At 44.9% G+C, this 16748-nt stretch overlaps 1 protein-coding gene across 4 annotated transcripts in view; it reads left to right on the plus strand.

Annotated features, from left to right (window-relative positions):
• LOC144941816 (thrombospondin type-1 domain-containing protein 7A-like) overlaps positions 1 to 16748 on the plus strand; it is a 233921-nt gene that overhangs the window by 193967 nt on the left and 23206 nt on the right. For all 4 annotated transcript variants that reach the window (XR_013639273.1, XM_078868309.1, XM_078868287.1 and 1 more), the window contains 3 exons: positions 6497 to 6614; positions 11515 to 11660; positions 14883 to 15060. Coding sequence is in view for 3 of the 4 variants with exons in the window: in XM_078868309.1 (XP_078724435.1) it covers positions 6497 to 6614; positions 11515 to 11660; positions 14883 to 15060 (442 nt within the window). In the remaining variant the exon portion in view is untranslated. The remainder of the gene's footprint in view (positions 1 to 6496; positions 6615 to 11514; positions 11661 to 14882; positions 15061 to 16748) is intronic.

Below are 16748 nucleotides of genomic sequence, written 5' to 3' on the forward strand. Positions count from 1 at the left end.
CTTATTTATTAAGAGCACACGGGGCGATACACTTCGTAACGCAGCTGCACATAGGCGATCCTAACACGCAGCCCATCTCCACCATACACTACGCTAGCTGTTTGACTAGCGTAGCGGCGGTGACGGAGCTGGTCTTGCAGAAGAACCGCCATGTGGTCGAAGAAGAAGAGATGACGGCGATCAGCGACGCAGCCAGGACCCGCAGAACAGCCCCAAACCTCTGGTTCGGTCCCCCTTATATCTGCCCGGCGCGGCCCAAGCTCCACCTCTGGCCACGCCCCCTTTCCAGAACCTTCAAGCTGGTTCCCGGAGCTTCTCAACTGACTCCGCCCTTCACCTTTACCCCAGATACGCCCCCTTATAATAAGGCATTATGTAATGCAGCCATAACCGTAATTACCCCTACAGGCCGGCAGGTGTCACCCTGTCATTACACATATATTAAGCAAAGTCATTGCCTATGCGTTACACATCAAGTAGCGCGTGGCATGGATGGGACGTGGCATCACAGCAGAGTCAACCTGCACCAACAACATTTTGTTATGAGCATAGGCGCTATGGATGTTTCTCACCAGAAGACTTAATGTTTTGGATTACTAATACTGGTTTTGCCCTTTGCTATATATGGCACAAGATTATATTGCATACCCACAATATTTTACATGCACCAAACATACTTTGATACATTTAAACACGTCCGTTTGTCAGTAGACAACGTGGGTCTTCTAGACGAACATCAGTAACCTTTATTTTAAAAAGCTTTCGCTGGGGCAGTTTTAATTTTGCACAACAGCCCATAATGCCTTTCGTGTAGCTATATAAGCCATCATTCGTCTCAAAAGTTCCGTAATGACAGCCACTTCTCTTTAAAAGCAGTCACATTTTGCAACTTTCAATTCTTGAATGGCCATTTCTGTACAAAATGGAACCATTCCACCACGAGGCAGGATACATTTCCAGAATGACCATAGGTGGACATGGTTTAGGGCCGGAGTCACAATTGTGAGAAGTTGCCAGAAACGCGTGGAGCCCGACTGGTCAGCTTGGTCCCTTGGTGGGACACAAGGATCAGCGTTTTCTCAGTACCCCCAGGACACTGTTTGGCTGTTAGATTTCAGTGGAATGTGTCTCCACCAATACCGCATGACGGATCATACACGAACATGTCAAGTGTGCAGAATCAAACTTTACACGGATCCAATTCTTAAAGGCTTGAGTATGTACGGCTCATATTGCAGTTTAATTGCTTTGCAGGCAGGAGGGCATAATGCCTCGTGCACATTTTGGTGTCTTTTTTTTAAGATCGTGGCCCAAGCCGTTGATGCCACTCCAGTACTTGCCAACGCTTCCTCCCGCCTGCTGCTGCAGTGGACACGTGACCTCCAAGATGTGGTGCCCTAACCGTTTACAGTACTTTGTAATAAAAAAGAGCCATAGGCCCCTGATGCGCATCTGAATTGTATTAGCAGCCAAGAATATTAGTAGCTACTAGCAAAGAGCTGTAACCATGGCAATGCAGAGTGGCTGCTCATCCTGGAGGTTGTCAGAAAATACCAGCAAGATGTAAACAACGGCTGTTGTGTCTCAACCAGAGGCCGCAACCGGGTACCCGATACCCGTACCCTACCCGATACCCGGCTACCCGTACCCGGCCGGGTACGGGTACGGGTAGCCGTTTGCGACCCTGGTGCGGCCGGGTACGGGTAGGCCGTGAGTCACTGGTGAGTAACCGTTTGTCACTCATTTCGGGTAGGGTACGGGTAGGGAACGGGTACCCGTACCCGGCCGGGTACCCATTTGCGACCCTGGTGCGGCCGGGTACGGGTAAGGAATCAAAACCCATTTGCGACCTCTGGTCTCAACTGGGCCATCCCTTGGTTATAAATAAATGTAATAATTAAATGTCTGTTTTGTCAGGGTGGAAACTAAATCTATTGACGTGTTTATTTTCGTAGCTTTTTGTCATTATTGGATTTGCTTTGTGTGGCATTGGTTGATGCCAAACAAGGGGATTGTTCCCTGAATGCTGTGTACTCAACTTTACACTTTCATATCAACGAAACAATTTGCTCTTATTAGCAATGCATTTAACTTGCTGCATTTTCTCATTCTCCTAAGTTATATAATCCACAGACATTTCATTGGTAAATGTTTACAACTTCACTAAAATGTTATTTTCAACACATACTAGTGCATTTGATTGAAAATAAATAAAAAAAAATCAACAAATAGCCCTTGCGTTCAGCAACAGGGCACGCGGTGCTCGATTTTGGATATTCCATTAATCTGAAACCCAAATGTTCCTTCTTATAAAAAATCTAATTCTGGCCTCGATGGGCTCTTGTCTGCTCATGAACAAAGTTCACCTGTCTGTTTACTGGTTAACCAGTCTATCCACACAAAAGCGCCGACATAACTAAGTTATTATGTTAATGGGAATGCGTTTACAATGTACCACATTGTATATTCTGTTATTTCAAAACGACTACACTACGCACCGGTCGTTCTCCAGTGAATATGATGAGAAAAAGCTTTGTATGTCCAAGAACCATCTTCATCATCTTCATTATATCCATCATCATCATACTAAAATATTGTGCAAAAATCTTTTCTGATAATAAATAGATCTTGACAAAAAACCGACGATTTCTTTAGATCCATAGCAATATATATATATTTTTAAATATCTCCAATATTGTGCTCAGTAAAGAATTGACTTGCAGCCACTGTGGTTGCTCCTGCGAATAGAATTTAATATGTTTTGTGAACTATTAGATAACCCTACTCGTTGAATGGATAAATGCTCTGGAGAAACAATTTTTTTCAAAGTCGACAGATTTACCACAAAGAATTGCACACTGTGCTGATGTATTTTGTTGCGTGTGCGCTGTCGTGTGTATGCGTGTTGGTATATGTGGTGTACATGTGTAGTAGTCACTTCAGAGACGCAAAGTAGGAGGCACACACGTTTATTCTATACTTCCACAGTACAGGGGATAACTACAGCCGGCACACTGCCTGAGGAGGTAAGATGGGGACGGAGACTTGCATAGACGATGGGTTCCATTCCAAACGACAGCCCTGACCCAGCGTCGGGGCCTCCCTTTTATCCTCCCCAGCGTGGCCTGGCTCCGCCCTCGCCCACGCCCCCTTCTGCAGCCTACCAGAAGGTTCAGGGCCCTGCCCCATGTGTCCCCTCTGCCATCTTTACCCCACATCCCTCACCCCGGCCTATCACGTGCCCTGCTGGCAGCAACCAGCGCTAAGCGCTTTAGTGGGACAATTTACCTGCCCTGCTGGTAGACCGGGCTACTATACCCACAATCCCGCTCTCTATCAGTAACCAGCGCTACGCGCCCTCGTCACCCATTCTATGTCACTACACAGGCGTCCGTGCTTGCACGTATTCGTATACTGTACATGTACTTGTGAGATCATTTATTTGAGCGTAGCAGTATCACACTTTAGTAGCTGGCTTTGATTCCTGGCCATCATTAACATTGGTGCCAATTATTTGAAACAGTCTTGGGCCACTCCTATGTCGACTCATCCTTAAATGAGTACCTGATGCAGTGTGTAAGCCATCAGCACTGGGGAGACAAAGGTGGCTGGGCATGGAGCAAGCCACACCACCCCCTCATGTGCTATACAAGCCTTCATAGGTGCCCACTAACAACACTTTTCCCAACAGTCTGTCACCTGCAGGGGAATCTTTGTTGTTTTTTGTATGTTATTGCATACTGTATATCAGTTGACTTTCCCACATTAACACATTTCTGCGGAGGGAGCTGGTAGGAACGTTGGGTTGCTTGGTCAATGGCCAGGGTCAATAGCGGCGTGGGGTGACTGTGAGGGTGGGCACAAGCTGGTGTGAGTAGGTTAAACGTTGAGTTTTATCATGGCACCATGGGGTGACAAGCCCCTCCCCACCCAGCCCCACCCCTCCCACCCTCCCCACCCAGCCCCTCCCCACCCTTCCCTCCCCACCCAGCCCCTCCACACCCTCCCCACCCAGCCCCTCCCCATCCTCCCCTCTCCACCAAGCCCCACCCCTCCCATTTTTGGATGCACGACGGACGGACGGACACAATAATCCCCTGTGGGCTGGTGGAACCAGGTGGTTCCTACCAGTACATGGTAGTTTAAAGTGCTGCTACAATTTTTAGTCAGAGCTTTTTATATCGAGTTGAAACTTTACCATTAGCCCTGTAAAAGCAAGAGCCCTGCCTGGGTAGTTGTTGCCATCAAACACGACATTATGATCAATTTCCATGAGCAATAAGTTGCGGCAATTGCTAAAGGAGTATAGGAGTTTTATTTTACACAGCTAGTGTTTTCATCTTTTTCAAACTGCCCAGAGAAAACTCTTCAAATTTAATATGCTGGAATTATTTCATTTGATAATTAATTGCACATTTAAGGTGCATAATACCTTAGTCCACATGCAGCTCATCGGCTGTTCCGCCACATTCGCAGGAATTGGCAATGATCAGGGCTTAATTTCTCACTGAATATTTGTATGGTTGCTCGTAAACTGAAGTAGGCACGTAACTAATAGCCCCTTCCATGTTCCGGACACAGATCTGGTTGACATGAAGCCCCGATGATCATGAGGATGATATCACCTTAATCTCTTTTAAATACGACAAACATTTAAAATATACCCGTGCTTTCTGTCTTTCATCCCAATGGCCTGCCCGCACTTATTCCTAGGCAATACCTGGTTTGATGAATGCAAGCTACTCAAATCTGTGACCCCATAACATGTCATTTGACCTGTCAGCGAACCTTCTCCACTCTGCGTGGTCATCGTCGTGGTATGTTAAGTACCCCAAGCTTGGCACTGGCGCCAAGGGGATGCCTCCAGCACTTAGTGGGTGAATGATGATTGTTATTGTTGTTATTGTTGTTGCTGTTATTGTGGGAAACAGTGGCGCAGAGGTGAGTGCATTGCACTTTGAATCCAGCAACTTGCGTTTGATTCCTGCACATCGATAACATCTGTAACAAGCTGCATCTGAAACTGTCGTTGACATCCCCTAGGTTGGCTTAGGCTTAATTAGGTCTATGGTAGAAAGCCAGCACTAAACCTGACTGTCTACATTATGTCATGTCTTGTGCTGCCCTTAATAGGTGCTCACGGACCATGTAAAGATAAATGGCTAAACAGAGGTTCTTTATCTTTTTTACGTTTGATTGTTCATTTATTAATGCATTTGTGCGCATGTATGAGTGAGCGTCATTGCATACGTGTGTTTGGGGGGGAGGTGGTGGCGCAATGATAAGTGTACTGTGCTATGAACCCATATCTATGTACCCATAGTACAGTCACAAAGGTAGCAAAGTGGTATCGAAACCACAGTTTCTGAACCGTCCCCTAGGTTAACTTAGCCAGGTGGCATCACGGTGGCAAGATGTTAACTACCTCTCCTGGTATACAGGAGGTTGTGGGTTCGATCCCGACCCTGACGCCTGCTGGAAATTTCGAGTTTGCATGTCTGTCTCCCTGTGGCCACGTGGATTTTTCTCCGGGTCCTCCAGTTTTTCCCTCCATATATTATGAATCAACACGCGTTTGGAGTATTTGTCTGCTGTAAATTTCCACGTGATAAGCCACTTCGTTGAGCTATCATTTGTGGCCAGATCGCTTCTGAAAAGATCTAAATAGCTCGGTGGGCCTCACCTGTAAAATATAAATATATATAATCATAATAGGGTTTTCCCCTTTTTTCTGGAAACAAAACTGAAACCTTTTTTAAAGGAATCACGTGTGCATTAACCACAATACTTGTGGTCAAATGATGATGATGACAAAAATTGTTAAAACATTTTTTTATGTGTTTAAATGAGTACCTGGTGTGGTATGCTAACATCAGCACCGGGGAGACAAAAGTAACCAGGCTTGGTATTAGCCACACTATCCCCTAGTGTGCTTTCCTGTCGTTAATAGGTTCTCATTAACAAACACTTGCTCCAACAGCATTTACAATCCTATCTCGCGGATTTGCGTCTTGATTGTGTAAGGGCCTGTGTCTGTACATGTGTAGTGGACACGTTGCAAATGTATGCAGTTGTGTGTGTGCTGGTGTTACCAATACATGGGTATTGTCAGTAGATGGCTGCCGTGTGTCTGTGTGTGTCATCCATCATGTGGGGAGCGATGGTGCAGCGGTTTGCATGCTGAGCTCAAACCCAGTGACCCGAGTTCAATTCCTGCTCATGGCTAACACCAGTGACGATTATCTGAACCAGTCCTGGGCTTCCTCTAGCTCGACTTAGCCTTTAAATGAGTACCTGGGGCATTCGTTAAACATCCAAACTGGGGAGGCAAAGGTGGTCTGCTGTGACGCTGGCCGCCCACCCCCTTGTGTGCCCTACGGGCCTTAATAGGTGCTCGCAAACAGTCACTTGCCCCCACAGTCTGTTAACGGGAATACGAGTGGGATCTTTGTCTTGTCTGTCACCCCTTATGCCCTGTGGTCGTTTGCATCCACAGAAGGGACTGGAGTCGCCCTGGAGGCTCGCTGTGCCCTGCTTGGTGCCCTGCCCAATCAACTGCCAGCTGTCGGAGTGGTCACCGTGGTCTGTGTGCTCGCACACCTGCGGCCTGGCAGGTGTGGGACCATTCGCTACACTCTCGCTCGCTCGCTTGTTTGTTTGGGACACATTTATTATTTGTTTTTAAAATTGCACCAACAAAGTACATTTCTTTTGTGGCAGGAGTCAAAGAATTGCATATACCAAAATATATATTTTATTAGCCCCTTGAAGATAACGCATTTCATTGTAAATAGAATACAAAAGTTCGGTGCTGTATCTTGCACCAGAGAGCCACCAAACCATCTCTGCATGGGTGCAAGAGTTCTTCTGATAAATACGAAATTTGGCTCTTATTTTCATATAGACTACTTTCATAGTCTACCCAAACATGTTATCTTCAAAAGTGTATTCTGTACGGAAGAGTTGGACGCAGTTAAATAGTGACTGCTATTGGTGAACATAGAAAACATGACAAGCACTCTCCAGTAAGCTCTCGATTCTGTGTTTCCATTTGTAGGCTTTGTTTCATGTTGATTTCATCTCAGCTCTCGGTGGCTAACGTGAAGATAGCTAATGTAGTGCCATAAACCTGCAAGACATGTTTTTGCATGATACGTGCGATCACCTTCATTTGAATCATTCGATTTTAGCAAAACTTGTTCGTTCTTAAAAATAAGATGTGTTGCCAAATGTGCAATTGGGAAAAGTTTTAGTTTAAAACCAATGTACGAGACCCTATAATTAAGAACCAGCTAAAGTTTTGATTGCAGAACAATCCAGAACGTACATAGGTTACACTTGGTGTCATCGGTGAAAATTATGAAATTAATTCTCACACATCTCCATATAATGTGGAAAAAAACGCTTCAATATTAAAGAGAGTTCATTCAAATTCGCAAAGTGTCCTTTAATTCTAATTATTCTGCGTTGGAGCTAGTGCTAATTACTGTACAACTTGCAGTTATTTTGACCATGGCTGGCTAATGGTCTTGACATAATAATGTCAGGAAGTAATTTCAATCTGTGTCCAGAATCCCTATAAACAGCGTGTTGCCTTTCTTCATATCAATGTCGAGCATAGAAATAACTTTGGCTGGATGCGCGTCTGGAGAACAATGCATCGACCATGCACCGCTGCGCCTCCGTGAAATTGTGTTCCCCACATGCATAACAAATAACCAAAGTAATGGTTTTAAATTCAATAATAATAAATGCAGGTGCTCAAAGCAAGAGGCAGAACCAATTTCTGTCATGGATCAAAAGAAAATACGTGTCTGAATTAAATTGAATCTTGATTTAATTCCCAACTGAGTTAGGCTGCTGGACATTACCCCCCACGCCCAACTACCCCCACCCCTTCTCCCCCTCCTCCCTTCGTGCTTATGTTTAATAATAATAATAAAAGAGTTGGGGGAGGGGAGCAGCCAGGTTATGCGGTATGGACATTAATATGGACAAAAGAAGAGAGTCGCACTTGCAAGCAATTCTGGTCATCGTGCCGTAGAAAATTCCCCTGCAGGGATTATTCATCAACCCCCACAGACTTGTGCAAGGAGTTGAGCTGATAGCTCTGTCAGCCTCATCAATTTCCCGCTGCCGTGGAGCGAATGGCTCTGTGAAATACTGGGGAGAAAGGAAACACTGGTGACGCCAATGCCTGACATGGTACCCACCAAAAGGAAAACCGTTGCCCGTTTGCGTTTCTCGTGTGAAAAATGGTCACCGATTTATTTACGTATTTTTTAGTTTTAGCAGTGTGAAAAATGGTAATTTTGTATTTCTTCCTCCTTGTAGAAAAGGCTAATGTGGCAGTTTTAAGTAAATGTTGAGTGTTTCGTTATTCTCTGCTTCGTTCACATTTCTCACCCCGTAACTTCACTGCGCAAACACAGCCAAGCCTCCGAGAGCTTCTGCTGCAAGTTCAATTTTCTCTTTTCTGATAGCTTTTCTTTTATCTGATGAGGTTTATTTGACTCTTTTATTTGCCGCAAACCCACCAGTGGTGTGCAGTCAGTGCATTTCATCGGCACTTCCTTATGAAAATATATGAATTCATTATAAAGCTCGTGTTGTTTTTTATTGCAGCATCAGCAATAGTCTCTTGTTTGTAAACAATAGTGACTTTTTTTCATTACACGGTTCACAATGCACGGTGGAACGGGAATGCACTGAACTGCAGTCGCCTTTTTCAATTTTATTTTAGCTGAGACATGCTTTGGAGGCATTTCAAATTGGCAGCACATTCCACGAGAAGGGCCTTAATTAGGGGCTGCCTTGTTTAAGTGGCCTCTTCATGCTAGGGAGATGTAAGCTTCACACATGCTCTCATCTCTCACCGTCACCTGTCACTACAATGCCTGCACTTCCCCGGCAACCTTTAGTCAATTACCAGTTCCCCTTCAGAGACCTCAATCCACTCAATCTTTGTCCTGCCTCTTCACACTTGGCTTTGCTTGTATTTTTATGCTAAATCATATTTTATCACATTAAGGAAAATATTCCTACTTTGCAGCGATGGCAGCAGTAGCATTGATGTGGCTTCGCTGCGTTTTTCTGGCCTGTTTGTGATCGTGCATCAGAAACCATTTTAAGCAGAGAGACAAAACACCTGTATACAAACGAAGTAAAGAAATAAACAAGCATGATGAAGCAATTTTGCACTCAGGAATGTATACATGAGAGTGAAAGAGAGAAATACATTATTTTCATAGTTGGGTTTACAAACATTATTGTTGACATTTATAGGCTTTCATGAATTTTATGAAACTCTGCCACGTAATATAGAAAGTTACTCTCTTGGCCACCTTTTTATAATTTCAAGAGACTTCAGGAAAGCATCTTTCAAAACAAAAAAAAAATCAAACAGGTTATGTTTCATTATTTGTCAACAACAAAAGGTGAATCAAATTGTTTTGAACGGTAAGCTCCTATGACGGGGACTCCACTAAAATAACTGCTCCACTCTCCTCCACTGGCCTCAATTTCTCAGTCTCATTTCCTTCCCATCAGTCATTGCCCGCCAAGATGTGTGCCCCCCATTTATACGCAAGTACACTCATTTTGCAGTGTATAATATGCACGTTTGTCTATAATGTGCTTCTCTATTTATATGCATGTCACTGCATATATTGCGTGCACGTGTGTGCATAATGTCTAGGTGTCTGCTGTTTGGGGAGCGGTAGTGTAGCGGTTAGCGCGCTGCACTACAAACCTGGCAACCCAAATTCAATTCCCGCTCATGGCGAACACCAGTGACCATTATCTGAACCGGTCATGGGCCTCCTTTAGGTTGATTCCGCCTCAAATGAATACCTAGTGCAGTGTGTAAATATCGCCGCTAGAGAGACAAAGGCGGCCGGGCGTGGTGTTGGCCACCTACCCCCTCCTGTGGCGTAGGCCAGCCTTCATAGGTGCTACTCGCTAACAGCGAGGGGTCTTTGGTGTCTGCTTTGTGTGCCATTTTCATTGACGGGCAGACCATTAGCAGTCTGTTGAAATACGTGGTCAACCAGGTTAGTGTCGACTGGTTTTGCATCACATTATGTTTCTAAGGTTTGTTGAGATCTCGTCTCCCATCCTCTTGTTGTATTTGCGTCCGTGCAGTTTACCGTTCTCCGTGTGCTACGTGCGTGATGTCCCCCTGTGTGTTCCCTCGCTATGTGTTCTACCCCATTTCCACCTGATGATGATCGCTTGTGTTGCGTTCGAAACGTCGTGATTTATTTAAATTTTATTTTATTTAGTTTTGTTTTATTTCTACATACGTGACTTTACCGAAAAATAACCAACGAGTATAGACCATTAGGTGTATAGTGCACATTTTCTACAAAAACACACTGTGTGTATGTGTGTGAGATAAAGCTGTCATTTGACTAAAACGCAACTAACTATGCCCCGTTGGTGAAGCTCAAAAGAGTTTATAAACACATGTCCATATTTTTTTATTTTTGAGCCAAATAAACATAAGCTTTTTTTTTTTTACTATTAACGAGGCATGATGGTGATGTGATACCGATCAGCCCATCAAGTTACACTCGTGCTACATCACACAGCGGTGGGACACACCGGGGCTTTACATGCAGCCATTGCCTCTTGAATGTAGGTCTTCCATATTCGCCCTTTAGTAACCCCTTCACTGCAAACCTGCCTGTCCTTCACTGATCCGCTCCATCTGTGTCACGCAGAGACAGTCGCTTGCGGCGTGTCTCTTTGGACTCTTTGTTTGTGTCGCCCCTCTCCATCGACTCAGCCGCCTAGGATGGTCACCTTTGCGAGCAACTCGAGCTCCTGGATGAACGAGGCACTGAAAGCCTCCTACGACCTTAAGGTCACAGTCCCAGCGACGGCAACTAAAATGCATCACCTTAGAAATGCGGTGGGGAAATGAAGATTGAATTGGGTGAGGAACAAGCGGATCGGGGACACAGTCGGAGAAAGAGAACTCCTTGAGACGATGGGAAGACGATGGCAAGAGGCGAAAAAAGAGGGCTAAGGAAAAAGTGGGAAGATGGTGTCATGGAGGCTTTAAAAAAGAGTGATAGGGCTGCAGAAGGATGGGAGAGAGAGAAAGAGATGGTAAGACAGGAAGGCATGCAGACATTCTATTTATTAACTAACCCAGGACATTTCTGGACGTGGAGATGATGATGACAACGATGATGATGATGATAGTGTCTGTTATTGTGCATATGTATTTGTTCGTGTGTACCCACGTGTAGAAGCACAAGTGTTCTGACCCTTTGCTCTACTGTTCTGAGTGGCCTGATTCACCAGGCAACTGGGTATTTACCTGATAAGCCAAGCCTGGAATTGGGTCATCACACAGCGTGACATGAATCTCGGCTTCAATCAGTTGCCTGTTGATTTAAGTTGCCTGAAGGATGAGGCGCCTCGGACTCCACGTTCGGCGTACCAAACGAATTCCCAGTCGCCCAGATGCCCGGCCTGAACCTGTGTTGTGTCGTGTCGATTTAGGAGTTATACGCAGGGAGAGACGAGTGCTGCGCCCAGCCCAGGGAGACGGGAGGCGCTGCTCATCCCAGCTGCAGCAGAGCAAGCCGTGCCCCGTGCTGCCCTGCTACCGCTGGGAGTACGGCCAGTGGTCCGGCTGCCTGCTCCAGGTGCACACATTTGAGTTTTTCCCCAACCGCTCCCCCCTCTCCAATTTTATCCCAGTTGTGCCGTCAGTTTCATGTTACGAGCCGAGGATGTGTTTCGGAGCAGTGCAATCTGTGTCTATAACAGAACGCCCGAAGTAAGCAGATGTCATAGAACTACTACTGAGATCCTTGCAAGTGACCGCCAGCAAGATGTTTTCTTGTTCATGTTTTTTTGTTTGTTGCGGTTGCACCCGATTCAAGAGCCGAATGGCTCACAGGGCTATACCTAATAAATGAAATGAACTTTGAAGCAAGTCCACACTGTATAAGGAACCATTACTCATGCGATGAGTAATTTTCATCGCATGACAGCCAAATTAATATTTCATTTTCAAACCTGGAATTTATCCAAATTAAGTGCAGAACCACATTTAATGTGATTGTCTTTTTTTGTGCGGTCATTGGTGACTGGGCTGAGATAATCAACTCACTGTCCTCGAGAACCTGATTTAATCACAGGCAGGACCGGGGGTGCATGGCCCCAAGAAAATCCCACTGTGTGGGTCCCCCCCCCTCCCCCCGTTGCCTTCAAACTAAACCTCAAATATTACATCTGACACCGTGACATCAAAGCGCGGGGCCCCCCAAAGCGCGGGGCCCGGGACGATCGGCCCGATTCGCCGTACCCTCGGGACAGCTCTGATCACAGGCCTGTAACCACTCGGCCACCTCTATAGATTGTATTTTTATCGATCTACAGCGCGGGCGTTCCATGGCTCCTTTGATGATAAATGATGTCGCTTGTTTTTTATTGCAGTTCGATGAATGGTCGCGATTCAGCTATACTGTTCAATAAAAAGAAAAACAAATTAACGTCGCGGCGCAATGTATTGGCCACGAGTGGCTGCAGGAGCCACGTGAACCCATTGCATACAAATTATAATAGATTTAAAGGCATCGGTCCAATACAATTTGATCCATTTATCATGAGCTTACCAATATTCATAAATGCATCAATGCATCATTACATTCCTAATCATCACATGTTTCAACCTTTCACCAATATTTAATTACTGCTAAATTCTGGCTTAATTATTTACGTCGCCAAATGTCAAATTGTCTCTCTCCCAAAAAAGCAAAGGGGAGTCCAGTCTCTCTGCAGGACAACCACTTTTGTCTTTCCACACAGATTTTTCTCAACCCCAGAGGTGTGACATGTTAGATCAACCCCCATCCGACAAGGATATGATAGGAATTCACATGTGCATGAATTCAACTATTATACTCAGGCCAGGCATTCCTCAGAGTGATATTATTGATCACATGGGCTTAGGCCCACGAAGGATCCAGATAATGTTGTTCACTGGGTCATCTTAAATGGCTTCATTGAGCCTTCATTCTTGATTTGAAGCTTTCGTGATTGCAGGAATCCATACTCTTTGGTTCTTTCGGTCAAGTCACGTAGGTAGAAATAAAATAAAATGAAACAAATCAAACAAATTAAGAAATGAGCATATTCTTAGGTTTTTTGGGTAATTTTTTACCTACGTGACTTTACCGAAAAAAAATAAGAATATAAATCCTTGCAGTCACGAAAGCTTCAAATCTAGAATTAAGAAATGAGCCTTCATGATTTGTCTTTGCCAGCTGAGTCACTGGGAATGTATTGGTTGTCAGAATACCTCCGGAGTTGTTAGCACACTGCACTACGAGTGCAGCAACTTCATATTGATATCCAGCCATGACTAACATCAGTGGCGAATTATATCTGAACCGATCACGACCCCCCCCCCCCCGCATTGACCAGCGTTGTGAAGTATGGTCAAACAACCCCCATGGCAAATATAATGTCGGGAGGCCTTCTTCCAGAATTAGATTGACAAGGGCTGTAATATAGTACACGGTATCTATCGGTGTCATTAGTTCACTTGGTGAGAAATTACTACAGGAAAAACAAATACATAGCTGACAGCTTCTAGTATTAGATGACATTTCCAGCTTCAGTAGAGTCCACAGTCGGTGTTTCCCAGTGAGAGATTTCTGGGCCACTTGGGAACCTGAGGCTACTGCAGTAAAACTTTTTTTCTGGTTTTTTTCTTTATTTTTATTTTTCTGAGACATTGATCCTGTAGTATGCTTTCACTGCAAGGAGTATGGTGGGGTTTAGGCACTAACCTAGCACTGGAATACACACATGACTAGAGTAGTTCCCCAGTGGTTGTGCGGATTTTTCACAGTTCCATAGGCAGTTGAGGGCAGTGACATACTCTTAGTTCTTTCGGTAAAGTCACGTAGGTAAAAAAATGAAATTAAAATTAATAAAATAAAACAATAAAATCACGACGTTTCGGAGGCAACACAAGTCTCCGTCATCAGGTGGGACCGTCACAGCCAGATTTGCTGCATCAAGTGAGGCAGGGATTCAAGATGCAAGCAAGCGACATAGCCGAGCGGTCGCGCGTTTGCCACTTGTTGCAGGGTTTTAAAGGCCAGAAGACTCCCTGGTTAATGCTAATCTGCTGTTACATTAACCACAACATGTGCATCTTTTGCTTCACAATGTAGACCCGATGAAAAAAAAGTAGGCCACGTCTACTGCCTTCATGGTCGAAATTTGAACATTACTCACAAATTACCTAATCTCGTAAAACCACATGGCGACATCACTCCCACTGTAAAACGACTCCACACGATTCTGAGCTGTGAAACGGAGCACTTTTGTGATAGTCTTGCACCTCCGATTAGGACGGTTGGCTTACGCAGAGTGCAAAGTTAAACATACATTCAGACGTACAATGGCACGAATACGAAATGAACCAATGATTTGATAGACAAGCTACTGATAATGTGTGTACACCCATAATCTGACGTCTAAGCATCAAATGTGATTATTTGAGGAGTGCAATGCCCACCCACAAATTCCGCCCTTTAAAAAAATATATATATTCTGAACGGTCGCGCGAGGCTGAATTTGTTTAAAATTCCCCGTGTTTAGCTGCGGAAGTCCTGAGTGAAGGTTGAATAAACTGGGAGCAGTGATGTGCCCATGTGGACATGTGCACAGTGTTGGCAGTGTCGTTCATACATTTGTGTTCGGAATGGCGTGCTGCTACGATGTGGCAGCTGTTTCTATATGGAGACGTGCCAAGGCAAGGGTGCCAATCCGCTCATGTGTGCACGAGAGAGTGGAGCCACAAAACATTAAACGCGTGTGCCTCTGACTGAGCCGACTTTCCAATGCAGGATGCACAGTGCGGGGAAGGTGTCCAGGTGCGTAACGTCTCGTGTGTGGTGACGGACGGGCTAACCAACGACTCGGCGATGGCCGTCGAGGAGGACGACAAGTGTGGCGAGCGGCAGGATGTGCCAGATGGAGAGGTTGCCGAGGAGCTGCAGAGAGTCTGCTCCGTGCCCTGCCCAGGTGACTGCTAAATAGATATATATTTTTTAAGTTGTTGTCTTTTTCCCCCAGTGCTCTATCGGTGCCATGTCATGAGACCAGGTGTCCACCGAGAATTGCTCCCAGAGCAGTGGATCACTCCCGTGTGAGAGAATAGTCGACGAAATGAGATGTCAGAATTATTTCCGAGATATGCTTCAAGCGGCCCTTTTCATGCACAACAATCGAGGGTGTACTTTGATGCACATAATGCCACATGAAAGTCAAAGCGGTATTTTTTTTTTATTCCCAGAGCAACAATTTAACCGAGTGTATAAACAAATATAATATGTTGGGTGTTTTTTTTTTGTGGCGTCATGTCATTAAGAACATGGTTCATTCATGAATGGCTGAAACCCACGTTTAATCTCAGAATCTCAGCAGTGCCAGCTCAGCAGTCTGGTCTCATAGCCACTCAGACACCTCAAGTGCAGAACTTCTTCTTAGAGTAACGGCTCTCCCCGTGGTTTCCCTTCTATTCACGTGGCTGTGTCAGCTGGGCAATAACTCTCACAAACATTCAGACGTTTGCGCCGCCTGCACATGCGAAGTAAGCAAAGCTTTCCTTGCGAAGAGGCACGGATGCAACTCATGTCAAAGCCAATGATACATCGCCAGCTCCCCACCCACCCAAGAGCCAGATGGCCTGTTCACTGCATGGCTTCGCCTGTCTCCCACTCCTCTCACAGAGAGGGCCGAGCAGAGGACGTTTTGTAATCACGTACGAGTGGGTGGGACACCAACCATGAGCCTCCCCATCATTGTTAATCTTACGAACGAGTGCTTCTCAGGACTGTGTCTGCACCATGAACTGCCAAGATTGTCTGTCGATTTATATTTTGTGTTGGAGAGGTTTTTTTTTGGGATATTTAGGTTTCATTACAAAAAAAATACACGTTTTTTTTTCCCCTGGTGTTTAAACGTTGCTATCCAGTGGTCAAAAATAAAAACAACCACATGTATTGAAAATACAGCTTACTAGTAGCCATATGTGAAAAATGTGAACATTTATTTATTCGATAACACGTGTGTATCTTTGGAATGAAGCTGTGTATTTACAAGCATCTCATTAACGGCAACTTATATAATCAATATTAACAAAAGTTACTTGAATATAAAACAAAAACTGTGTAAATGAACACGTTATTTGGTATTTTAGTGGGGTGTGGCAGTGCAGCAGTGGTTGACCCACTGTGCTTATTAACCTGGTGACCTCAGTTTAATACCTGCCCTTTCCTTCACCAACCCACACTCACCAGCTTTGTGATACATGGTCAAACACCATCCATGAATGATTCTACAAGAGGGAATGCCTTCTACCAGCAGTGGCATGACACGAGCCCTAACCATTATCATAGCAAAGGTCATGCCAAGTGGAATTCATTGGAGGAACCACAGCGATCAACCACAGGAGTCGCGTGCATTTCCAAATGCATCATGGTTCGTTAAAACATATAATTTTAGTAATTTAACTACATTTTGAGGACTTTGTTTTGTCCACATCGTACGTGCTGACGGGGCCTCTAAATGTGGGGAATGTCACGACATCCGAGATGTGGCCACATTTAGGGACTTGATAATTCCGAATTGCATTGTACTCTTAATACTGGCCCAGCTTTCTTGAAAATTAGAAGCAACCATTGGCTCCTTTCTACTTTAGTAGTCACATC

Source organism: Lampetra fluviatilis, chromosome 2, assembly GCF_964198595.1.
Source record: "Lampetra fluviatilis chromosome 2, kcLamFluv1.1, whole genome shotgun sequence".
In the NCBI taxonomy this organism is placed as follows: Eukaryota; Metazoa; Chordata; class Hyperoartia; order Petromyzontiformes; family Petromyzontidae; genus Lampetra; species Lampetra fluviatilis.